At 39.0% G+C, this 26,156-nt stretch overlaps 1 protein-coding gene across 10 annotated transcripts in view; it reads right to left on the bottom strand.

Annotated features, from left to right (window-relative positions):
- The window catches only part of Jmjd1c (jumonji domain containing 1C), a 159,992-nt gene that overhangs the window by 23,480 nt on the left and 110,356 nt on the right, over window positions 1-26,156 (bottom strand). For 5 of the 10 annotated variants that reach the window (XM_029542090.1, XM_029542091.1, XM_029542088.1 and 2 more), the window contains 9 exons: window positions 16,567-16,672; window positions 14,895-15,019; window positions 13,774-13,917; window positions 13,486-13,678; window positions 11,538-13,216; window positions 7,870-8,042; window positions 5,167-7,346; window positions 3,075-3,276; window positions 893-1,107 (listed from right to left, as the gene is read on the bottom strand). In XM_029542090.1, coding sequence (XP_029397950.1) covers window positions 893-1,107; window positions 3,075-3,276; window positions 5,167-7,346; window positions 7,870-8,042; window positions 11,538-13,216; window positions 13,486-13,678; window positions 13,774-13,917; window positions 14,895-15,019; window positions 16,567-16,573 — 4,918 coding nt within the window. In that variant the 5' untranslated portion in view covers window positions 16,574-16,672. Of the gene's footprint in view, window positions 1-892; window positions 1,108-3,074; window positions 3,277-5,166; window positions 7,347-7,869; window positions 8,043-11,537; window positions 13,217-13,485; window positions 13,679-13,769; window positions 13,918-14,894; window positions 15,020-16,566; window positions 16,673-26,156 lie in introns of all 10 variants that reach the window. The other 5 variants (XM_029542095.1, XM_029542092.1, XM_029542096.1 and 2 more) reach the window with 5 other exon arrangements.

Genomic DNA, 26,156 nt, shown 5'->3' with positions numbered 1-26,156 from the left:
AGAGATGGTTCAACAGTTAATAGCAGTGACTGCTCTTCTACAGGTCCTGAGTTCAATTCCTAGCAACCAGATGGTGGCTTACAACCATCAGTAATAGGATTCATTTCTCTCCTCTACTGTGTTCTAAGATGAATAAAATCTTTAAAAAAAAAAAAAAAAAAAAAAAAAAAAAAAAACAAATAAGATTCACAAAAAAATCCTAAGTAAACACTAAACTGGCTGGCTTGTATCCAAAGTAGGGTATCTACCATGTATAGTACAGCATAGCTAGTAGGGTCTATGGCCTCACACAGGCTAGCAAGCAGTCATAGCCATCTCTTTTCAGTGATGGTACAAAAACATTTCTAATTATTACCATACATACATGGACAAACCAGCCACTAATTTTAGGGAAGAGAAGGTAAAGAAAGAAGCTACCTAACCCTGAGGGCACTGCCACATGCGCACTTACTGAGGGAAGAGCTTTACATTTAAGTAAACATAATCAATGAAGTTGCTTGATAAACAAATACACAAAGTAATTAACATTTCTGCTTTATAGGTCTGATATTTGAAGACATTATCTGCAATAATCCATAGTTAAACAAAATGTAGAAGATTCAAATATAAAAAACTGGTGATGAATTATGTACGTACACATACACAGTATAATTTTCATGCAAAGACTTCATCATACTATTTTATGTTGTAAATTTATGAAAATATTACAGTTTCATGACTGGTCTATTCAGTTTCAAATTGCAACATCTGAACCTCAAATCCTTAAGAGGTGGCATTATCACAGCTAAAATGTCAATAAAATTAGGTAAGATGAAGGACTTACAGACTAAACAATATAGAAAGAATTCTTTGAATGAAATTTGTAAATTGCATGTTATATTAACTTCCTTACCATCCTTTTTCACCCAGGACAAAGCTGTTTTTTCAGATGTTACTAACTGACAGAACTTATCACCTATTATGTCCAAGATATACTTAGAGGTTTCAACATCTACTTCTTCATCTTCATAATTTTCATGGGTCCATAAACTCATGGCTTCATCATCGTATTGATCAGGAGAAGAGAAACCATCTATTCTGACTACTCCATTCTTACTAAAGGACAATCTGAAACATTAAAATATAAAATATTAGAAACTATGATGAGAATTACTTTTTATGTTCCCACATTATAAACATATTGTAATTATAAACCATAAAAGAGGATAGTTTCTCAAACATGCTCATTATTAATCAACTTCAATGTCTCAGGCATTATATAGTGACAGTGATAAGCAGCACTGGTTTTAGGTTATTTCAAGAAACAAGGGTTGAGCCGGGCGTGGTGGCGCACGCCTTTAATCCCAGCACTCAGGAGGCAGAGGCAGGTGGATTTCTGAGTTCGAGGCCAGCCTGGTCTACAGAGTAAACCTCTGAAACGGTAAGTCAGTACAGAGAAATCGTTTTCTTTTAAAAAAAAAAAAAAAAGAAAAAGAAAAAAAGAACCAAGGGTTGGGGATCTAAAGTTCACAGGTACAGCAATTAGCCAGCATATACAAGTCTCTACTTCCAACATATAACAGGGCAACACCAATTATCTATTTTAAGAAACAACAATCGGCAGTTAATTCTTGGGAAGACTTTGCATATACAAGATGAGGGAGATAGAGTCTGGCCAATGTTATCAGAGTAGTATTGTGATTTTAGCTTCCTGTTACCCCACCCACCAAAAGCTACATACTGTAACCCAAGTTAACGTTGAACTAGCAACAATTTTCCTGTGTAATTGTCCTGAGTTCTGCAATTGGAAGCATATAACACCAGGCTTACAAGTTATTTTATGACTAGCCTTCCTAATCTAAAACTGCTTAAGTTAAAAATGTCTTTAATCACCTCAGGATTTCTAGTTTCCTAATTATAGCCATCATTTTATTTTAATGAGGTGTTTAGGTTTTGAGACAGGGTCTCATAGCCTAGGCTAGCTTCAAACTTGCTATACAGCAAGCCTGCGACATGACAATAACCTTGAACTTCTAATTCCCCTGGTTCTGCTTCTCTTTGAAAGCTAATATATTCATCCCTCTGAGAAGCAACAATCACCTTCTTCATCAGAACATTTCTCTTCTTCAAACCTGAGGTTTTCCCACCCTGCCTTTGATTCCTTTGGAATTTAGTTCTCACAATGCACAAGTACCACTACTATAACCTTCCCAAGGTGGCCTGCCTTGCCTCTGGGGGACTGCTGGCCATAGGCTCTCAAGTAAAAAACAATGTATGGCTTTTGGGTTTTGTTTGTTTGTTTGTTTTGAGATAAGGTTTCTCTACGTAGCCCAAACTGGGCTCAAACTCAGATCTGCCTCTGCTGACATGTGTTGTACTACAGCAAGGGTGTGTGTACTGTGTCCTTTGTCTCCTGAACCCTCATTAAGTACCCACACATTTTCAAATGAAACAGCTCAGCTATCGTCCTAGGAAAGGTCATAAAGTTCACAGAGACAGCAGAGAACACAGATGGGATTCAAGAACAACAGAGGGGTCTAGAATGTGAGACTCAGAACTAGTTTTACTGGTGGTGTTACCTGCCCTTTTTAGAAAGCTTTTACATGTAAAGCACTTGATAATATTTATGTTAAATAGAATAATATCTAGATGATTTTTGTATTTTACTATAAACCTTGTGAACTATGATATGATATATTAGTTATAATGTTTAAATATGACCGTTCCTATGTTTTATAGCCAAGGCTGTTTATCTGGATTCATAAACAACATTTTTTAGTTAAGTAAATGTAAATGTAAAAGTTTTGGCAAAAGTATATGCATTTTTCAGAATATTTTCTTACAATTTTTTAGGAAGAAATGCTAAAACTTCTGATGGAGGAAGAATGAATCTGTTTGAAGAAAGATCGGGAAACATGAGTAATAGAGTCATAACGTGAAAAGGCTGAGCTGCCAGTCACTGTCACAGCACAGCATGAGTTAGTATTATTTAGACTATGTCAGAACAAAGAATACAGGAAAGGAGCTTCTCAGAGTACTATTAAAGCTCCAATACTAAGTGACGAGACTCTGCCACTTCTTGTATTTCGACTTACCTCCTAAAGTAGTAAAATCTACAAAACACCGGTGAATGAGTTGATTCTTCCCCCTTCTTACTACGGATAAGTCTACACTCTCGGCACTTTTGTAAGTTGGGCCCTATCTCACAGCAAGAGTCATCCTGCAAAAACGATTCTCCAGTTTGCTTCAGCTTCTTGACTTTTCGCCAGTCTTTCAACACTGAACGAGGAATGCCAGCTGTAAAATTAGAAGGAACTTATCAACAGGGTTCTGTTTTACAGAAAGGGTTAGTCTTTGGGATTGAAATGCTTGCTGATAAGATCAAACTCCAGGTAAATGATGGACAACTGCTAAGTCTCCAACATCCTCTGTTTACCTGCCCATCCACTGTAATCAGACAGGAAAGGAGAGCAGTAATCCTTCAGTGAAATGAAATGTTTACATTGCATCTTTGTAAGAGTGTAATACCAAACATAAGAATCATTCACATTATGTACACACTTAGCTGAAAATAAACATGTTGCTAGGTATGGAGGCATGTGCCTTTAATCCCAGCCCTTGGGTAACTAAAGTAGAAGAATGAGCACATGTTCAAGGCCAGCCTGAGATATCTAGTGAAACTGTCTCAAAACCACTACCACCACCAAAAACAATCATCATTTTTCTCTTATGACAAGAGTCTAGTATACAACATCAATATATTGATGGGAACTGTATCTTTTACAAAATTAAAGGGGTTGTGAAAAAAGGGAGAAAGGGTCTACAATATTAACTGTGGCGTTTTGTTGAAGGAAATGACTGAAAATCAAACTCAAAGCAATCAACTGCTCCCCATTATGAATGTCCGTAAAGCTCAAATGTTCTGAGGGCTATCTTTAATCTTTGCAAACACAGAGAGATACCTTGTCCAATGTGTAAGGAAATAATCTCTCAAATGGATTATGCTCTAAATTTGTAGGCAAAAAGATAAATTCATTCTCCATATTCAGTCCCACTGTTGGGCTGATTCAGACTTTGCAGCCACTAAGCATGAGACCACCTCGGGTGGAGCCTTCTGACCTAGATGGCTCTATTGTTCTGTCACCTTCCACTGCTCTTCTCCAAGACACTGCTACCTGCTGAGGCCCTTGAGATATTCCAGAGACAGCATCACCTACAGGCTGTCAACAGGCTTCAAGAAAAGATCTGCAGGGGATGGGCCTCCTACCACAGACTCTTAGTAAACTTTGGGGCCTTGAACAGAAACATGTCTTGGCCTCCATTATTTCTCTCGCTGTTTTCTCCCATACAGCTCCTGCCTCCCACTTAGGAATCCAGTTAGTGTCACCGCAGGCAGCTACAATTTACTAATAGTATCTGCTTTAAATAAGGCATCATCCTTTAATTTGACCTGTCTTATTTATTGATAATAAAACACTGCTAACATAAATTACCTAACTCTGCTTCTTTTATACATTTAGAGCCTTTAAGACCTAGGTTTTGGTTAATAAATTCAAAAACAGCTGCCCTAGTGAAGAGAACTCAGGAGGAAGACATTAAAGTCACATAAATACATACAAACCCTTGATTTCTCAATGTCAACACTTGGGGATACAGAAATTAAGAGTGTAGGGGACTCGCTAGTGTATACATCAACAAGTATATTGTAAACATTCTAAAATTTAGTCACAATTTTGGCTCACGAAGTAAATTTAAGCAAAAATGATTCAGGAACTCTCTCTAAACTCATAGCTTTGTTACATGGTACAGATGAGACTGACCACATCACACTGTTCCTCAGTACTGTGCTTATGAGTAAGTAGGAATTACTTCTCAAATGAGATAATGTCACAGCTAAATACTTTACTATCAGAAGTACAGTTTTTTTTTTTTTTCTGGTGTAATAAAGCTATATTTTGACATTTCTAGGAAAAGATCAATTTCTAAATTTCACATTGGATTGTAAGTCTTTCCTACAACAAACATCAGGTGAAAATATCTCTCAAGAATGGGGATCTAATCTTTCCTCTTGTGGGGAGACAGAGGAAAGGCAGAAATGAAATTTACAACTACGTCCTATGGAACCACATCATTACTGCCAGGACCTGTGGCCCATTTTATTTGCAATAAACAAATGTATTTACTCACCACTGTTACTGTTCTGCAACTTCAATTTACTTTTGTCCTTGGCACTCCTGCTGAGAACTCCATTGGGCTTCGAGTCCTCTTCGACCTCGCCTTTCCTCTTCTGCAGGTCGTTCTGCTTCTTTTTATAAGTTGGCTTCGGCTGCCGTTTAGTCCTCTGCTCTGACTTGCTTTCGCTCTCGTCTGAGTCTCCACTTTCAGAGCCAGATTCGTAAGTTCTTTTGGCTTTTCTCCTGCTGACTTTTTCATCTCTTCCATATTTATCTACAGTGACTCTGCCATCTACACTGTTTTGTATATCATTAGATGTAGAGGCTATTAAGTTGACAGAACATGGCTTAATAATTTCTGATACAGAATTCCCTGAACTTTCCATTTTATTAGTATTTTTATCTTCTTCTGAATGTCTGGTGAGCCAGGCCTTCTTCAGTTTAGTGTGGTAGTTGGGCTGGCTGGGCTGGGCTGCTGGCCCATTTCCTACAGAGACGGCTTTGTTACTTACAGTGCAGGTCATGGTGCTATCCAGGGGAAGAGAGGCTGCCACTGTCTGATTTCTCACAGTATTAAGTTCAGCCTCACTGACATTACTATTTTTAAACTGAGCTGCAGCCAATGCTGCCTTGTGCTTTTTTAAATGAATAAAATCAGTTGTGCCTGAGAAGCCAGAGCCAGGCTGAACAACACTTCCTGTCTTACTACAGGCCAGAGTGACTGGAACTGCAGTGCTGACTTTGCAATCTTTTGCTTGCGCCACTGACTGACTAACACTTTTTGAAGAAGTACATTCTGAGGGTGTAGAGGCCAAAATGGTATTTGATAAAGAATAAATTGCTTCTGCACCACCCAAGCTGGAGACGCTGGTGGTAGTGGCAGCAGATGTGAACACATCTGTTTTGGTAGTAGAGACTACATTTACAGCAGACATGACTGGAACAGGAACACTGCCCTGGGAGATAGCTTCAAAGTTTTTTTCAGATTTCACATGAGCACTTTCTAAATTCACATTTGGTAGAATAATTCTTCCAGTCTCTCCAGCTTCTGGTTTGAGGTAATCTGTTTGATTTGCTCCAGATGAAGATCTTTCACAAACTCGATCTTTGGAAGCTAATGGTACAGATGGCACACTATCAACTTTTGTACTAGAAGGTGGACGAACAATGACAGATGCCACAGCAGCCTGGGACTTTCCACTACTCTTTTCCACGGGCCACTCAGCTTTCTCCCTGTTGAGGTTGTTATTAGATCTCCACATTTCCGCTAGACTCTGATCAGAAGAATTCTTAAAATTTGACTGAGAGTCTTTCGGCTCAGGAATTAGAGTTGGGGGCTTCTGAGATTCTTGAACTTTGCCACCAGCATTTACCGGCATCACCGGGGTCAGAGTTGGAGGGGAAAGGCTACTGTAGCTGCTTTCCTTTCTTTCCAAACTGTGGTGGATTGGTGGATGGAATACTGGTGCCCTGTGCAGAGCAGGCATGCTGCGGAGTGCATTAGTAGAGGATACACTCAGATGGGTAGGGCTCCTACAATCACTTCTGAACGTAGTTACGGAGTGAGATGTACTATGATGGGGAGGATGGTCAGGTATTTTGCCCACTAAACTTTCACTTTCCGGTTGGTGTTTAATCAAAGGCGGAGGCTTCGAAAGAGATGATATAAAAGAATGAGTTTGAGGATTGGCTGTTGCAGAAAGGTTATTATTTTGTTTCTCAGTGTAAATGTTGGAAACTTCTTTGGATGGGTAGGATCTTGGTGGCTCATTGACCACACTATTAGATAAAGTAGTGAAGTAGTTACTTTGGGGCAAACTCTGAGGCACTGAGTGCTTCATCTTATAAATCTCTGACACGGAGCGGTCTACGTCTTTATCTTGTTTGATAGCATGGCTTTTAGGACTACAAGAGGACGGTACCACTCTGGAGTAATTCTCTCGTTCAACCTCATGTCCCTTGATTTTGGTTGTAAATGGAGCTACATCAATACTCTCTTGAAGAATCCGACGATGTTCTTCCTTGTATTTGTTCAGTCTCTCTCCAGTCTCCTGGGGTGGCCTTGGACCCACAAAATGCCTATGCAAGTGACAATCTTTTCCTGCCTGTGACCTATTAAGATCCAGGTCACCTTTTACTGATGTGGATGCATTAGACCGTAATGGTTCCATAAAAGCTTTCCTCTCCAATTCTCTACAAAGAAAATACACAAAGATTCCTGTAATCACTTCTCCATACAAAATGATTTTTATGAAATGTTATTCTATTATGAAAGCAAACAGTTTTGGTAGTATCTAAAATTGGAAGATATAAAAGTACGAAAAGAACAGAGCCACATGTAGTGATTTATACCTATAATTGCATTACTTGGAAGGCTGAGGCAGGAGGATTGCAATGAGTTCAATAGCAGACTGACTCAACAAGGGAAAACACAAGGAAAAGATAAGAATCTTTAGTCTAGATTTGACACCAATTTTAAGTAAACTATTTAAAAGTGAATTAAGAAAATCATGAGCCAGGCAGTGGTGACACACACCTTTAATCCCAGCACTTGGGAGGCAGACGCAAGTAGATTTCTGAGTTCGAGGCCAACCTGGTCTACAAAGTGAGTTCCAGGATAGCCAGGGCTATACAGAGAAACCCTGTCTCAAAAAACCCAAAAGAAAATTATGAAAGACAAAGGTATGTGTTAAGTGTTAAACACTGGTAAGCTTACTCTTTGTGGTGATCTGCTAATGTCTTTGCCAGTGGGGGACTGGAATGCACTGTCATCTTGTGAGGTCGGTGAGGCTCTGCACTGGAAGGTCTGACAGGAATGTGACTAAGTAATCCAATACCATCCGCTGAGGTCACAGGAGTGGGTTGATGTAGCCAAGGACTGGGAGAATTCTATTAGAAACAAAACCAAAAAAACCTACATTTTAGTTACCAAAACAACAACAGAAAAACACAAACCTAAATTGTTGAGCTGGGTAGACTATCATGTACTGAATCATAGCACTCAAGTTTCATAGCAAGACTTCTGACCATAGTATATTTATAAAACCTGATATTTTTAAATGAATCTGGTGACAAATGTTCAACTTTTAACCAACATTAATCATATAGACTTTTTACATTCAACTTAAAACAAATCAACATAAGATAGTAACTTCTAAAAATATTTCTTCACTAAAAGCAGATATGAAGTGTATAAACAATGCCCACAGACCTAATTTTATGATTCCCTATGATCCTAAAACCAGAATTAGTGCTTACAACAAAACCAGAATGTTAGACCTAACATGTTATTCCACTAGAAGCAAAAATTATGATCAAGTTTGTCTGTCAATTTTTTCCATAGGTAATTACTTTGTAATGTAAGAGATCGCACTCCCAGATCACTTCATTTAAGGCCTAAATATATTTGACTGTCTCTGTAAGGCAGGCACCGTTAGGCCACTAGAGAGATGTGGAAGCATAGACACAATTATGTTTTCCATAACAGTGTGCTGTGTGTCTGGTAAGCTAGTACTTATATGGTGACAGTGATATACATGTTAAAGCCCGTACGTCTAATTACATGCTTAAAAACTGTTTTCTATACAGTGACTCAATATAACTCAAGAGTGTGTTTTGTAAATCTGTCATCAGGATGCATAGGAGGAAAATTCAAACCACCTTTAGAGTTTGACTAAAAGAATAAACCTGTTAACTCATATCAACAATGAAAAGTAGTAAGCACGTACCACAGAGATAGCTTAATGGTAAGTTACAGTTCTAAACCTCACAAGAGAACAGTGCACAATGATGTACAAGAAGAACATTAAATATGACACAGAAGGCCATAGTTACGTAAGATTCAATGACAATGATGAAAGATGTTTTTCTTATGAAGCAGCATTTAAAATTATTTCCTCATCTAGTGGCTTCTGCTTATATCATCTGATCACCCTGATTACAAACATGAAGTTACAGGACCTTTTTTGCTTAAAACCTTACTTTAGTTTACATCTTTGTAATATAATTTTATATAAGTGAATTAAAAAACAGAATAAAACATTTTAAGGTCTCATAAACAATCTGCTATCTCTTTTGCAGAGTTTGGAACTTTTTTTTGGTTTTTCAAGACAGGGTTTCTCTGTATAGCCCTGGCTGTCCTGGAACTCACTTTGTAGAGCAGGCTGGCCTCAAACTCAGAAATCCACCTGCCTCTGCCTCCCAAATGCCGGGAGTAAAGGTGTGTGCCATCAAGCCCGGCTCAGAGTCTGGAGCTTATGGAAGAAGGTCCAAATCCATTTGCCAACTCTTGGCTTCTGTATGACTCTGTCCTATCTTTGTGCAGTGCTACCTATATACATTACCCAGAAGAGTGACTGCAATGGGCACATGGGTGAAAACTGTTCTCAGCGATCGTATGCTTCACTTAACATTAAGTAACTTCTACATTCTGGAATCATTTAACCAGAAACTCCATTCAGTTTCAAGTCACATGATCAATGGCACACGATCAAAGATGCGCACAGAATCCAGATCCTATCTCAGAAACAAAATTAAGAAGGATAAACTTGTGAATCTAGAAGCATAATCCTAGAACTGAAATCTTAACAATAATAATGTGCCAATACTGGGGCAGAACAAACTGTAGTAACCACTGTTAATTTCATCAAGGAAACCCGAAGTTCATAGGAAAGGCACTCTACAGAGGAGTTACTGAGAATAAATCACAAGAAATATCCTTAGACTGCCACCTGCTTAGTAGGTGTACCTGACTATCAACATCGGCCACTGTAACACGAAGGCTATGATGATCTCATTACTGGCACCTAAAATCACAAAAGCTTTGCTGACAAACTTTTGGCATCATGACAACAATTTACCTGTGTCCAATGCAATGCTAAATATAAACAATATTATTCCTGAAATAAGAGAAATTTAGTAGCAAGGGATTCCAAATCACCACTTCCAACACATTATGGATTTTGCCCAAAACATAGCATGAAAAGTATTAAGTACATGTGCCATTTGCATGGCAGCACTGATCCTAAAAGCTCAGTACTGAAAATAACTCCAATGTCCACCGATAAAAAATTGCTAAACAAAATGTGGCCGGCCGGGCATGGTGGCGCACGCCTTTAATCCCAGCACTCGGGAGGTAGAGGCAGGCGGATTTCTGAGTTCGAGGCCAGCCTGGTCTACAAAGTGAGTTCCAGGACAGCCAGGGCTATACAGAGAAACCCTGTCTTGAAAAACAAAAACAACAAACAAACAAACAAAAATGTGGCCAACACAGTGGTAGAGTTCTTGATTAGCATGGATAAGGCCCTAATACTAATGAATGGACAATGTGTTCCCACCTGCATACACACACATGAAATAAAGTAGAATGCAGCTTTTAAAAATGGCCATACTTCTGTGTAAACAGTGTCACTATGGATGAGCCTAAAGGACATGCTAAACTGAAAGTTGTCAATGGCTGGGAGGAAGGGAATTAAATGTCTAATGAGTAGAGTTTCATTTTACAAGATAAGGTTTACAGCTTGTACACTGCTCAAAGATACTTGACCCCACTAGGCTGCCAGATGGCTCACCAGGAAACCTGCATTCATGCCTGGCTACCTATGTTAGAGGCCCAGAAGCCATGTGGCAGAAGGAACGCCAAATGCAGAGTAAGTTGGCCTGTGAGCTCTACTTGAGTGTTGTGGCACACCATTGTAACACATACACAACAGGTGGGTGAATAGATGGATGATAAACAAGTAAATAAATGGATCAATGTAAAAGATGGGAAAACTTGACACTACTTATTCAATCGAGAGCTTGAAAATGATAAAAATGATAAATTTCATGCTGTTTTTACTGCAAGTGAGGTGGTATTTAAAACAGGACAGGAGGAATATTTAAAGAATACCTGGTCAGCAAAAGGCCAAGATAGCTTCACGGTAAGAATTTAACATGATAAAAAGTAAGGCTTCTATACTGTTCAAAGACATGTGACCCTGCAATAACGTCACTATAGAAGTACTGACAGTGTTGCCAAATACTAGGAGTGCCTACCTTTGAATGTCCTTAAGCACAAAAGGCTCTAAAGTCATGTTTTGAAACATCCCATGAACATAAATGATGCATTCAGCTGTTCAAAGGCTAATATAACATCATTTAAAGAAATGTATTTTTTTAAAAAAACTTAACTATTACATATAATTGTAAGCCTGTACTTTTACTACCAAAATATATACCAAAAATCAGAGCCTAATAGACAGTGTGATCTATGAAAGTTAAGCCTGGTGAGGTTATTATCCATCTGCAAAATAAGCACTTGAAAGTCTGTACTATTTTTAAAGTACCTATAGAGGATAATTAACAAATAAATGCTGCTCTGTAGCCAACAACAGTGTCACTTACCCTCCTTAATGAAGCTTCAGCATTAACTGCATTTTCTGGGTGAACCCACTTAGAAGAAGGGAGACCAAGTCCTGAGTATGCATGTGTTCCATTCGGATATTGCCAAATAATTGGATAAAGTCCAAGCTGATTATATGAAGCGGAAGTATGGGCTTGTCCGAGAAGATGAGGTGACTGGTGTTGTAACAACTGTTGCTGCTGCTGGTGTGCTAGTGCTAAATGGCTCAAGCTGCTTGCATGAGCACTCTCTAGGCGTGGATGGCCACCGAGTAAAGAGGCAGTAGGCACTCCAGGTAACACAGTGGGAAGCAAATGAGGGTGATGGACAGAATGATGTGGACCACTAGTGAGAGGGTGAGTGTTAATGGTAGGTAATGGAGTTTGACTAGATGACCCAGCTAATAAGTGGGGTCCTGGCGTTAAGGCAGGGTGATGGGTACCTGGGTTTAAACAGGTTCTATGGGATGAGGAATGAAGAGAAAAAGGATGCTGGCTCAAAAAAGGTGAAATGTGATTAGCTCCTGTTTCTGATCCAATAAGAGCAGGATCCCTATAAACTGTGAAGTGCTCGTTTTTATCAATGATTAGAGGGCTTTTGGTAGTTTCCAAAGCACTGCCTCGAGTAGGTACTGGATGGAAACTACCTCTGGATAACTCATGCTCTATTTTACTTGCCAGCCTTCGCTCACCAACAGCTTGACTGTTCCCATAAGCAGCCTTAGACTTCACAGAATCAGGAGAATGAGTGATCTTGGGTTTAACAACTTCAGGTGAAGAACTGGATTTTGCCTTCTGAGTATCTACTGAAGTAGTTAGTTTAGCTTTTATAGTTTCTGGGGGAGGACTTCGTTTATGTAGCTGATCCTCTGTGACAGAAACTGTGCTTAATGAAGACATGTATGAGACATAGTGATTTCTCTCTTTTTCCATATCTCGCTTATCATTTCCTGAAGGAGCATTTGTAACACTTGATTGAGTTAAATCCACTTTTACTACATCACTGACCCAGCTCTGGTCACAATCTTGCTTTGTTGTTTCTAGGTATTTAGCATTTGAATGTTTGGAATCACTAACATTTGGATCCATGTTCTCAGGTGTCTGGAGGCCAAAAGTATTTGAATTTTCCTGAGCCACCCTCTCTGAATGAGTGTCGTTCTTGATATCCGTAACACATTTGGGTGTCGGTGTTCTGGACACTAACCTGTCCTTTGGTAATAATTCCACTGTGCGTTGGTTTTCCACATTGCATTCTTGAAGGACTGAATCATTAGAATTGTGGTCAGCAACTGTGGCTTGCTCAGATGAACGTTGAGTCATTTTGTCTTGAAGGTGGCTGTCCGTGGACTTGGGCTTCTCCCCTTCTTCGTGGTTTTTTTCTTCCTGCATCTGGTTCCAGGGAGGCCGAGTATCTATCAGGGTCTCTTCTCCTGCCGGCTCAGCAGCCTGGGACTGTCCCTCCTCTCCATTGACCTTTGCGGTGGCTTTATTTTTCGGTTCATAGTCTGGCATTGGTTCAGAGGGAGTCTCAGTCACCCTCTTGCTGGAGCTCTCTGTGTCACTGCTCTCGGAGGCATCAGAGGCATTGTCTGTCCGGAGCCTTTTCATGCTCAGCCTCTTCTCGGCCTCCTCGGGTTTCCGCCGTTTAGTCACCACATGTTTGTTCTTACCTTTAGGATTTTCTGTGACAGAAAAAAATAAGATTTTAATTTTCACAATCAATAAGCGTATTTTAATGCAATTTTATTTATGGGCACGCCCTTAAAAAAAATAAAGCAGCTCTAGCTATGCAGGACGACACATGCCTCTAATGCTGTTGTTACTCAACACACAGATCTCTGAGTCTGACACTAGCCAGCCAGTGAACTCCAGGATAGCTAAGGAGTGGGCAGTGAGACGCTCCCTGTCTATCTCTCTTTCTCAAAAGCAACTTTTAAAAAGTAGGTCCTACCTCCTCGTGATACATAATCATATTTATCTTCCTTCATCTTCTCTTCATCAGGTATGCTGCTGTCTGAGCCCTTCCTCTTATGTGGACGAATACTTCTTTGCTGCTGTTGCTGGTGTGTGTTCTGCTTTGGTACAGCAGCTTGAGAGTTCATTGCTGGTCTGGGACTATTTGCTTGAGCACGTGTATAATGACCCTAAAAATAAAGCAACAATGATAATATTACTATTTGATTTCGAATAGCCTAAGGAAAAGTACTTTATTAAAATGCATAACTAATAACATACATACGTGAACAGTGCTGATATTTTGACTGGCACGAGACCTTCGTCGTGATGTAATGCCAATATTTTCACCTTTTAACAAAGAGTGAACGACATCATCTAGAAAGGTCATTTGAACCATAGAAGGATCGACATTCTGTGGTTCTAGTACCTAATCCATGACATAAAACAAACATTAAATCTAACAAACTGACCAGCATAGCATTAGTACAATTTCTTTACTCAGTTGAACTATTTACAAATAAGTTTGGGAATTCAAATTTGTACAATACCACCTGCTTACATAACCAATTTTAATTACAAAAGACAAAATTACCTTTTCCCTTTTGCATTCACTGTAATTCTTAAAAGAGAATTTTAATAATTAAATGTGGTGTGAGAACTATGCTTGTTTTGAAAGAGTTCAGTAATGAAAAGAAACTACCTGGGAGACATTTATTATTGGAGAGAAAAAAAACCTCAAGTTTTAAGAAAGTTAAGTTTTAACCTGGGGGGGGGGGTGTAATGGGGGTACTAATCAATTAGGGACTGACTTGTGTGTGTACTGGAATAAATGTGACATCACTATCATTTCCTGACCTAAAGTGGCCCCAGTATAATATCAAATACATTTAGACTTATTAGGTTTATACGATTAGAGACCTGCATCAGGGCTGGATACAGCCAGACAGATGGCTCAGTGGGAAAAGGCCCACAGAGTCAATCCCCAGGGCCCACATCCTGAAGTGAGACCTAAAACTTATTCTAGGACCAACATAGGTGTGCTGTGACAGTCACACCTAAAACATGTATATATGTATATATGTACACACACACACAAAAAATAGTAAAATATAATATTGTCAGGTGGCACATGCCTTTAATCCCAGTGCTCAGGAGGCAGAGGCAGACAGATCTCTTGAATTCAAGGCCAACCTGGTCTGCAAAGACAGTTCCAGGACAGTCAGGACTGTTACATAAAGACAATTTGTCTTGGAAATGCATTATTTACCTCGTAAAAATATCCTTTTCAAAGGATCACTTGTGAGGCTGGAGCTGGGAGTAACATGCACTCAGCACATGGAAGGCGTGCTTAGGATGTGCAAAACCCTGGGTGTGAACCCCAGCACCAAAACTGTAACTATTTACCTGATCATTCATAACGATCATGGTGCGGGTGAAGAGATCATGATGAGTAATTATGCCAGTAAACCACTGGGTGGCAGAATCTTGTCTATAGACTCTCACTCTGTATCCATTTAATGAATAAGGACCTTAAAAAAACAAAAACAAAACAAAACAAAAACAAAAACAAAAGAAAAAATAAAACAAAACACAAGGGATATCTTAAATGAAGACATTTCCCATTTAGGAATACTTAGGAATTACCTTTTAAAAGCAACAAAGTTCTGTGACAGATGAGAAATACACAATGTTGGTTTTAAAAAAATGTCTTAGAAGAGAAGTATCTTAGCTCAGAATACTAAGTATTATAGACACTGCTATACATAGAGTAGTTTTGCAATAATAAATTAGGAAGAGAACAGGAAAGCCATAGTGTTTTAAAATGTGGTACAGAAGTAAAACTAGTTAAGTTTGGGAAAATGAGCTCATGTCTGAAATGAGAAAGTAATTTATAACTTGGTTGATGGGGCAGGAAGGAGGAGCTAAGTCTGGAAGCACAGCCACCTTACAACCACACTGAACACAACCTGAAGCCAGCCTCAGGGAAAATAAAGCTCAACACATCCCATCATCTCACCACAATCACAGTCTCTGGATCTCTGGACTTTGAAAAAATACTTTTAAAATCTCTTTAAATGACATTAGTAAGCACATGTAATTTGGAACCTCCATTTTTCACGTCTAATATTAAGAAACTGTCCCCCAAACCAGTCTAAGATATCAAGAGGATAGTAAATTTATTTTAAAAAATTTGTGCAGAATAAGGTGATAACATCTAGACAGGAAAGGATTCTAAGGTTTGATAGTTGTTGGGTATGAGAAAGTTGCAGGAAGTCCAATTTATTTATTTGTTTGTTTACTAAGAATTGTTTAGTAACTAGATGATCTTCTGCTGCACATAAAACAGAAGTTACACCTTCAAGATCATTGCTTACTAATACTTATTGACATGAATGGTTTTGTCTCATTTTTGTTTTTTGAGACAGGGTCTCACTATGTAGTGCTGGCTATCCTGGAACTCAATTTCTAAGACCAGGGTGGCCTTAAACTCATTCTGAAGTGATGGAATTAAAACTGGCATGAATTTCAAAGACTGAGAAAAATTAACAAACTTAACAAATTGTATTCTTTGCATTCAACAGCATATCAACAGTTTGAGCCTTATGTCTTAGTTTCAATTCAACTTTACAGAAACCTTATATTTACCATATGATTTTACTACTATTAAAGCAAATTACTTGGAATTACAAAGCTGGTCTGATTTGAAAATCACATGTTCTAGACAACCCTGTAACTAACTAAACAAAGGAAACAAAACTGAAGCTAGTGTCATGGTAACTGCTGTAGAGGGACACACTGGATACCAGCTGCTGCTTTAGAGGACATCAATTATGACTGGGCCAATCCTCTACTGCAAACACTGCTTCTTTTCCGGAAAGAACATACCTTGAACAGTCTACAGTATGGAAATAACTGTGAAGCTATAATTTCATGAACAATAAATCAGTAAAATTATAAACTTTATCAAAATGTTTACAGTTTGCCAATTATTTTCTGGCAGACTACATGCAATTAAAACTATTAGACTGGATAAAATTGAGCACCCCCCCCCCAAAAAAAGTTTCAAAATAGATACCTTGCATAAAAATCTCCTGAACCTGCTGTTCCTTCACCCAGACTTTCACTTCCGCACGCAGCTGTGGGTTGTCCCTGAGTACGGGCTTTAAGCTGTCTATGTCGTCCTGAAATTATAAACAAAAAGAGAAGGCCTCATCACACTTTGCTAACAATATACTATAACTTACCGTTTTCTATATTCTAAGCACATTAGGAAATTCCTTAATATAAAAGCATAAACTCATCAAGTAGCTTTCTTAGCAACTGTAACAATACAAGATAAGAAACTACTCAGTCATGAGGTTGGATTCACGACAACAACTACCAAAATCAAAAGTGACCCCGACAGTAAAACTTGGTTTTGTGAATCTCTTTACTAAGACTGTCTGAATTTCTGTTAGTCAGCCCCCTCATCATTTGCCTTAATAGGCTATTATAAGGCTTTGTAAAGTAGTGATACAATTTTTTTTGGTGTGCACATACAATTCCAATACCCACGAAGAGGCAAAGGTTAAAAAGTTTAAAGCTAGCCAGAGCAATCTAAGAGATGCCGAGTCAGAAACAAGACAGTGCCGCGTACAGTGACCACCTTCAATTTTAGCACTTAAAAAGCTGAAGCAGGAGAATAGCCAGCCAATCTGGTCTCTATAGTGAGCCTGAGGAAAGGAAGGGAAAGGGAAGCTGGAGAGCTGCCTCAGCAGTCAAGGACACTTGCTGCTCATAGAAATCAGGACTGATTCCCAGCACCAACACAGTAGCTTACAACTACCTGTAACTCAAGTTCCAGATGACAGACAGGCAGACAGATGAACAGGCGCGCGGACACACACACACCACATGATACTTTTAAAAACCTACAACACTTCATATGTTTTAAAGACATGAACTATAATTACCTACACAAAAAGATTTTTATTTCTGCCAATGTGATATATTTTAATTTTTCCAAAAGCAAGTCACTCAGGTACCAAAGGAATAGTGTTCTTGATTACCACTTCTAGCAAATGACAAATGGGAAAGTTCAATTTGGCAGTATTTCCTTTTCTAGGATCTGCAAAAGTTCCTGTTGTCACCTTGACAGATGACTTATCTGCAGAGTGGCCTCTAGGCCTCCCTGGGGACAATTATCTTAACTGCAGTAAAAGGGGAGGGAAATATGCCCTGTGGGCAGCGCCAAACAACACAGGGATCTTGGAGTGTTTAAGTGGAGAATGTGAATGGAGGAGGAACATGCATTCATTGTTCACTATTCTTCATTGGCAATGAGATGTGAGCAGCTTTGACTTTGACTTCCTTGCCATGAAATGTTAGCAAGAATAATCCTCTTTCCTCTTCAGTTAGTTTTACCAGGGTATTATATCAGAGCAGTAAGAAAGGAGACTCAAGACAGAAACCAAGGATCTGGAAGCAGGTTGTGAACATATCAAATCACAGTGGTAGAGTGTTTTTCCTAGCTTGGCAGCGATCTCAGGCCTATTGTGTTTGCTCCTCCTTGCTTTCATTCCAAGTACTGAGGAAACACAGGTGAGAGAAACTGCCTGTTCTAAAACAGCCTGGTTTACAGTGAGCTCTAGGCAAGCCTGGGACTGAGTGAAAGCTTGACCAAAAACAAGCAAACAAACCCAACAAAACCCAGCATCTATGCAGGGTCCTCACTCACAGACACTGACTTGGATCTCTGGATTCAAGGACACTGTGGTCCACACTGAGGTGCTTCTCTCTCAGCACACCATCCCTTGAGATTACATGTAACTGCCTACATTGCACAAAGTAAACTCAAATTCTGTGAAACATCTGCTTCCAATTGTGTGTGTGTTGTGTGTTGCACATATGTGTCTGCTGTCTGCCGTTGCCAGAAGGGAGCTTTGGGTCACTTGTGACTAGAAACACAAAAGGTTGTGAGCTGTCATGTAGATGCTGGGACTTAAGTCCAAGTCCTCTGAAACAGCCAACCAGTAACTCTTAACCGCCATCCTTGCTTCCTATTTTTATTGGGAGATTTTTACATACATACAACATACATACTACTGAAGAAACTGTGTTCATTTTGTTATTCTTGCCCTTCTTTGTATTTACTTTTTAAACTTTGCTACAATTCAAATATTTGACAAACTAATTCTCTAAAAGTTCTGTTACTATATAAACTTCATGTAAAGTGAAAAAGTATTAAACTACAGTATTTTTCAATGAATCTTTTGAATTCTCTTAGTTAACTTTGATATTCTAGCTTGGGAAAGCAATTTTGACCTAAAAGCTGTCTCTGAATTGACAGAACAATCATAGTGCTTGTTCAATGGAATTCCAGTCATGATAAATGCTTCAACGCTAGTCATCTGTGTGGAATAGCATAAACAGCAGCATTAGCTTAGACTCTACCTGTAGACTAAGTACATTCCCATTCTCAAACATTATGATACTGATGCTGCCATATCAAGAGACACTAAATAACACAAAACCAAACTTTAAGCTCAATGTAAAATGGAAAAAGACAGATTTCATATCATAATGAAATGAAAACATTAGCTAAACAAAAAGATAAGATGCAAATGCCTTAATATAATTTTCAAACATAGGCCAAAATTTTTGAATAGAAAACATTTCTTCAAAAGAAAGTACCTTTAGTAATGCCTTTTAAAAACATTTGTCTTGCCAGACATGGTCATGCAGTTATCCAGCACTTGAGAGACAGAGGCAGGTGGATCTCTCTACAGTGAGCTCTAGATTAGTCGAAGCCAGGGCCTAACTCAAAAAACTAAGCAAGCAAACAACAACAGCAACAAAAACCAGCAACAACCCAGTGTATTTTGCTTGAAAAGATAACAAAAATATGTTTTTCTTTATTATTTTTCCAACTAGAAAAGTTAATACTCCACTTTAAAGAACTAGTTACTAAATCAGTCTTGTTAGCTGAGTTTACTTGATCACAGGACTTTTAGACAGCAGGTGTTTGCCTGTATTATGGCAATTAATCCTTAATATACTTACTACGGTAGTACCGAACACTGTCTACATTTTACATATGACAAAGCTAAGGCACACAGAATGAGATTTGACAGCAGTGATATCTTTATACATAAGTTTTATGTGCATGCATATATACATACATACACACACAAATATAAAACACACATGTATTTAATAGGCAACCGAATTACATTTTTTTAAAAACCTTTTTTGTATGTACGTGCCAAAGTGGATGTCAGAGGGCAGCCTGAGGGAGTGAGCTCTCTATCATGGGGATGAGTCCAGGGACTCAAACTCATGTTATCAAGCATAGTAGCAAACCGCTTACCGCCTTTTATCCCAATACAATGTAAAAACAGGTAACTAATAGCACAAATCGATTTTCAGTCTTTATAGATTGCCATTTTGACACTTTATGCACCACTTGACAAAGGTAAAAATAACTTTTAAAAATGTTCTAAAACTCAAAAGTGTCAAGAGAGACAGGTTGGCAGGTAAAAGTGTTTGTCATCCAGCCTGACAGCCTGAATCTACATGGCAGGAGGGGCACAGGAATGTGTATCCTTAGCCATGACCAAGGATAATCTCAGGGCGTGGGAGTAGAGATTAAGTCTAGGGCCTCATGCAGCTAAGTATGTTCTGAGATTGAACATCACTCCGGCCAGTTAATCTGCTGATCCTAGCAATAACTATGATGATGATTTGTTCTACTAAACAGAAAATCATAAACCAAGTACTTTTCCCCAAAGTGTCCAGGTGGAAAGGAAATAAGCAACAGTCATGCCTTTCTACCTTCCTTCAATGACCCACGAACACATAGAATCAAATGTGTAAAAACTCTGCTATGTTTCCAATAGCTATTAGTAACATGGTCTCTTAAAATGGGTTACTAATTTATAAAGAAAATTTTAATTTATCAAACATAATTTACCATTGCCCTCAAAAACTTTAGAAAAACAACTCAATAGCTTTATTTCCCCCTGTTCAATGATGTCTTCCTTCGAAGATAGCAGGAGTACAATGCAGTGCGGTGTATGCCTTTTTCTAACAGGTAAGAGGCAGAGGCATGCAGACTGCTGTAAACTGGAGCCTACCTTTCATAGGATTTTAGACTAGCTATATATATAACAAGACCCTGTTTTGAAAATAAGAAAGGGAGACATGGAGGTAAGAAGTAAAAATAATCCACGATTTTTTTGTTGTTTTAGACAATTTTTGTTTGTTTGTTTGTGTTTTTGAGACAGGGTTTCTCTGTGTAGCCCTGGCTGTCCTTGAACTCGGAAATCCGCCTGCCTCTGCCTCCCGAGTGCTGAGATTAAAGGCATGCGCCACCTCGCCCGGCCTAGATAATTTTTAAAATGAAATCCTTTGGTAAGAACTGTAATACTCCTGCATTTGGACAATTTGCAGTGCCAGTAGTAATAAGGCTTTCTCTATCCTCGGTTACCAGAGTAAACCAAACTATTTAAAACAAATAAACAACAAAGCCAAGCCAGGAGTGGTGGTGCACACTTTTAATCCTAGCACTCAGGGAGCCAGAGGCATGGATCTCTGTAAGTGCAATTTCACTCTGTTCTCCATAGTGAGTTCTAGGACAGCCAGGACTACACAAAGAGAAATTCTGCCTTTAAAAAACAAAACAAAACAAAACAAAACACCTATTAAAAATGTTTCCTTCTAAATTCACACAATTCTTTTTGATGTCGCAAATATTTGTGAACATTTTTAAAAATCTAGAGAGCAACGAAGGAAATTTTCTTTCAAGCCATTTTTTGACATGGTGTGCACGGAGCTGAGTCAGCTGCTTACAACATCTGCCTAACACAGTTTACCAACCGTGGCTTCCTCAACTAGGCTGGGGAATCCTGAATGCTTTCTAAGGTCATAACTCAAAATATTCAAGAACACCTTGGCTTAAAAGACAAACAATCCACAACAGGGGAATTCAACATAAGTAAAATGAGAGCCGCCTCCTAAAGCTTGCTGGTATAAACTAACAGAGTGATAGGACTAGGTTATGTCATGTTGACACACTCTAGAGTGATCTGAAAGGAGGGAACCTCAGCTGAAAATGGCCCCATAAAAATCAGGCTGCAGCTAATCTTGTAGGGCACTTTCTACATTAGGGATTGATGGGGAAGGCTCAGCCCATTGTGGGTGGTGCCATCCCAAGACTGGTGGTCCTGGTTGCTAAAAGAAAGCAGGCTGAGCAAGCCATGGGGAAGAAAGAGAGTAAGGAGCATCTCTCTGTGGTCTCTACATCAGCTTCTGCCTCCAGGTTTCAGCCCTGCTGGAGTTCCTGTCCTGACTTCCTTTGATGATAAACAGTACGGTGGAAGTGTAAGCCACATAAGCCCTTTCCTCCGCAAGTTTCTTTGGTCCTGGTATTTTGCTGTAGCAATAGAAAGCCTAGCTAAGTCGGATAGTATATACAGAACAAACCTCAAAGTTCTCTAGTTTTTATATGAAATGAACATTCAATTAAAATGTATTTATGTAACTTCTAAATTAATTCTATACTACAGATTTCTGAGCTATGTTTCACTTGTACTCGTGCTTCTATGGTAAGGACAGACATACACACACACCTGAGAAGTACTATACCATTCATTCCTCTTTTCTTAAGAATGAAGGGGAGGGTGGATGCTGAAGAGATAGCTTAGCAGTTATGAGCATTGGCTGTTCTTCCAGAGGTCCTGAGTTCAATTCCTAGTGCCTACATGGTGACTCCTAATTGCCCATAACTCCAGGTTCACAGAATCTGGAGCCTTCTGGCCTGCATGAATATTAGGTGTGCATGTGGTACACACACATGTATACATGTAGGCAAAATACTTAAGCACGTAATATTAAAAAGTCATCCTTAAAAAAAAATCTAGTTTAAATTAGAATGATTCCTGGGGTTAGTCATATTTGAGCTCAGGACCTCTGAGAGAATTTTGATTACATACATACATATATACATCTGCAAATACATGCAATATATATTGTTATGGAAATAGCAATGATGAAGGTCTGCACACACCTCTAACCCCAGTACTTAGGAGGTGAAAGATAAATAAGCCACATTGGGCTAAAGACACACATGGGGGTGGGGAGGAGAACGCAGGAACAAATAGGGGATGGGGAACCTAAAATTAGTTTTATGGTAACTTGGACAGCACAATATTATTAAGGATGGCAGTATGCATGCTGTACTTGGCAATGATGTTCAACATTTAATTTCTACTGTTAAAGTGATGTTTAGTATAGGTAAGAATTCCTGCTTTTAAAAACAAAAGGGGGGGGGGACTGGTGAGATGGCTCAGTGGGTAAGAGCACCCGACTGCTCTTCCGAAGGTCCGGAGTTCAAATCCCAGCAACCACATGGTGGCTCATAACAATCCATAACAAGATCTGACGCCCTCTTCTGGAGTGTCTGAAGATGCTACAGTATACTTACATATAATAAGTAAATCTTAAAAAACAAAACAAAACAAAACAAAACAAAAGGGGGAGCAAGGTATGGTGGTGTATACCTTTAATGCCAGCACTAGGAACGTAAGGTGGGCAAATATCTCTCTGAGCTTTGAGGCTAGCCAGCATGGTCTACATTAAATTCCAGGCCAGACAGGGGCAACAATGAGACACTGTCTTTTTGTTGTTTGTTTGTTTATTTGTTTAAGAAGTGCTGAGTGTGAAGGCATTAAAATATTTGCTACCATTTTTAGGAAGAAAGGGTATTTGGGCTCAGAATGTACCTTAGTGATAGAGGGTACGCATGCTAGCAATTAAAAGGACATGTATTCAGTCTCTAACACAGAGGAAAACTTGTTTTCTAACAACACTTAGTTTTAAATTTTACTCAACCTATAATTCTTCTATAAATATGAGTTACACGTGAGTATGTTTCTAAACATAATTTAAGCTTTTGCAGATACTCATAGGAGTCATTACTACTGATTACTACGTTAGGAGGCAATCATAATTCAAGTAGTACCTTTTTTTTAACTTTCTTTTCACAACCTCTTGTGCTGTCAAAGCTGCAAATCTGTCACTTTTAAAACATTTTCCTTCTTATATTCCACTGTAAGAGAGACTAAATTAGACAGAGAGTTTGTCTAATTATGTTTGAAATGGCCTCTCAGGGCTGGAGAGATGGCTCAGCGGTTAGGAGCACTGACCACTCTTACAAAGGTTCTGATGCAAATCCCAGCAACCACATGGTAGCTCACAACCATCTATAGTGAGATCTGACGCCCTCTTCTGGTGTGTCTGAAGACAGATACAGTGTACTTAGATATAATAATAATAATAATAATAATAATAATAATAATAATAATAATAAAAGAATTGGCCTCTCTGCCCGTGTTAATACATTTACTATCAATCCATTTTCCCCCCAACAAGATTTTGAAACCTAGTGATGATTGATTACTATGTCAGGGGGTGACAGCATACGAGCCAGCATTCCTGCCAAGAATATTCCAAGCCCAGTGGAAGAGACATAATGCAAAAAATCCCACGTAGGATACAGAATTCACACATGCTTTAGTGGGGATGACACGAGAGCTAGGTAGATACAACAGGGAAAGTTATCTCTGGAGAGAAAGTGGTCCTTTTGTAAACTGAGGGAAAACAAATGAGTCCTTTGAATTAAATCTTCAAAAAATACAAAAGGTACTTGCATGAATACAGGAGATCAGGGGGAAAGTCTCCCAAACTGAAACACGCATGCAAACACAGAAGGATCAAACAATGGAGTGTGCTGAGGACTCTTAAGGACATGGTAAGTATGGATTTAAAAAAAAACAAAACTGAAATCATAATGCTAGACAGTGTGATACCGTTTTCATCTTTGCGATGGTACAGACTAGCTTTGTCCATTCTAGGCCCTCTCTCCCTCACAGCACTGCTCACGACACTGCCTCCAGGACTCCACAATGCTCCAGTTACATGACTGCACCATCACCCAGTGGCCACCCTCTTAATTAATTAATTAATTTCTTCCCTTCTTTCTTTCTTTCTTTCCCCCCCCCCCGCCTTTTTTTTTGGTTGTTGTTGTTTTGGTTTTTTTGGAGGGTTGGTTTCTTTGAAACAGGATTTTTTCTATGTAGCCCTGGCTGTTCTGGAACTCACTCTGTAGACCAGGGTGGCCTCAAACTCACAGAGATCTGCCTGCTTCTGCCTCAGGAGAGCTGAGATTAAAGGTGCAGCCCCCTCCCTCTCAATTCTAATGACTTTAAAATTACTCTATATTTTCGTTTTGTCATAGATGTTATTAAAATGTTTATTATGACAGTTTGCCTATTGTCTCATTATCCACCATACCTCCCTGTAAAATTTAAGCTCTAAGAGGGCAGGAATTTATCTTGGAAGTACTCAGAATATATAAATGGCTAAATAAATAATTATCTAATAGTAGACATGAGGTTTTGTATAGAATTTGATTCAGAGCTCAGAAAAAGTTGAAACCTGACATCATCTAGGGTGAGTTGTAAAATAACAAGCAACCAAATTGGGAAGCCACTTAATATTAAAACTACAAGGGAGAAACCGACAAACGCAAGTAATGAGATTAGCTATTTTATTTATTATTTACATGTGTATGCATGTACAAAAAACCAGGTGACATATGGCATATGGGACTTCCTTTATAACAACACACAAATGGAAGAGCATACATAAAGATTCTAAGAGCCAGAGAAACCGGAAGTTTGGTATGAGATTGTATCTCCTAGAGACGTCAGAGAAGCTACACCCATGAAGACTCATCAAGATGACAACCTAAAGAGTGACAACACCAGCAGAACGTGCTAACAGGGAATGACCAAACTCATGGGGCCCGTACATGAGCTGTATGGACAACTATGGAATGCTGCATGGGGAGAATGGTCTCCTGTAGGGAAGCACCTCCCAGTTGGCTATCCAATAACAAGCAGTGAGCCCAGAAACCACGTACATACAAGTAACATTAGATAGGCTACACAGGTTGTGTTTATTTATTTTAGAGTATGTTTTTGTAGGTGTGTATGTATGTGTGTAAAGGGAAAAGAGGCCACAGATTTTATGGTGGGTGCAGCATGTAATATGGGAGGGATTGGAGAGAAAAAAAGGAAAGGGGGATGATATACATACATCAAAATTTAAAAAAAAAAAATCTAAAATTGGGGTCCAGGAGCTTGGGGGATTGTATATTCAAGGCTAGCTTTAGCATGTAGTCAATTACATACATAATACTTAGTCTCAATGAATATACAAAACAATGGGTGTGTGTGTGTGTGTGTGTGTGTGTGTGTGTGTATGAATCAGCTGGAAGGGTACTTGCTCGTGTAGATGACCTGAGTTTGTTTACCAATATCAAATGGTGCTCATGACCATCTGGTAACTCCTGTTCCAGAAAACCCAAAGACCTTTTCTGATATCCAAAGGCACCAGGTACACATATGGCACACATACACCCACGAAGGAAAAACATTCAAAGTAAAAAGTAAAATGAAATCTTAAATTCTTTAAAATGAAGGATGACTACAAATGAAGCAATACTGGTCATGAAATGACTCACTGTTGGGAGCTGAATTTACTATTCTATGAGCTGAAGATGAAAAGATAGCTTGTCGTTTAAGAGTACTACTAGCTGCTCTTCCAAGTTCTGAATTCACTTCC

Source organism: Mus pahari, chromosome 9 (assembly GCF_900095145.1).
Source record: "Mus pahari chromosome 9, PAHARI_EIJ_v1.1, whole genome shotgun sequence".
NCBI lineage: Eukaryota > Metazoa > Chordata > Mammalia > Rodentia > Muridae > Mus > Mus pahari.
This window is presented reverse-complemented; position numbering and strand designations above follow the sequence as displayed.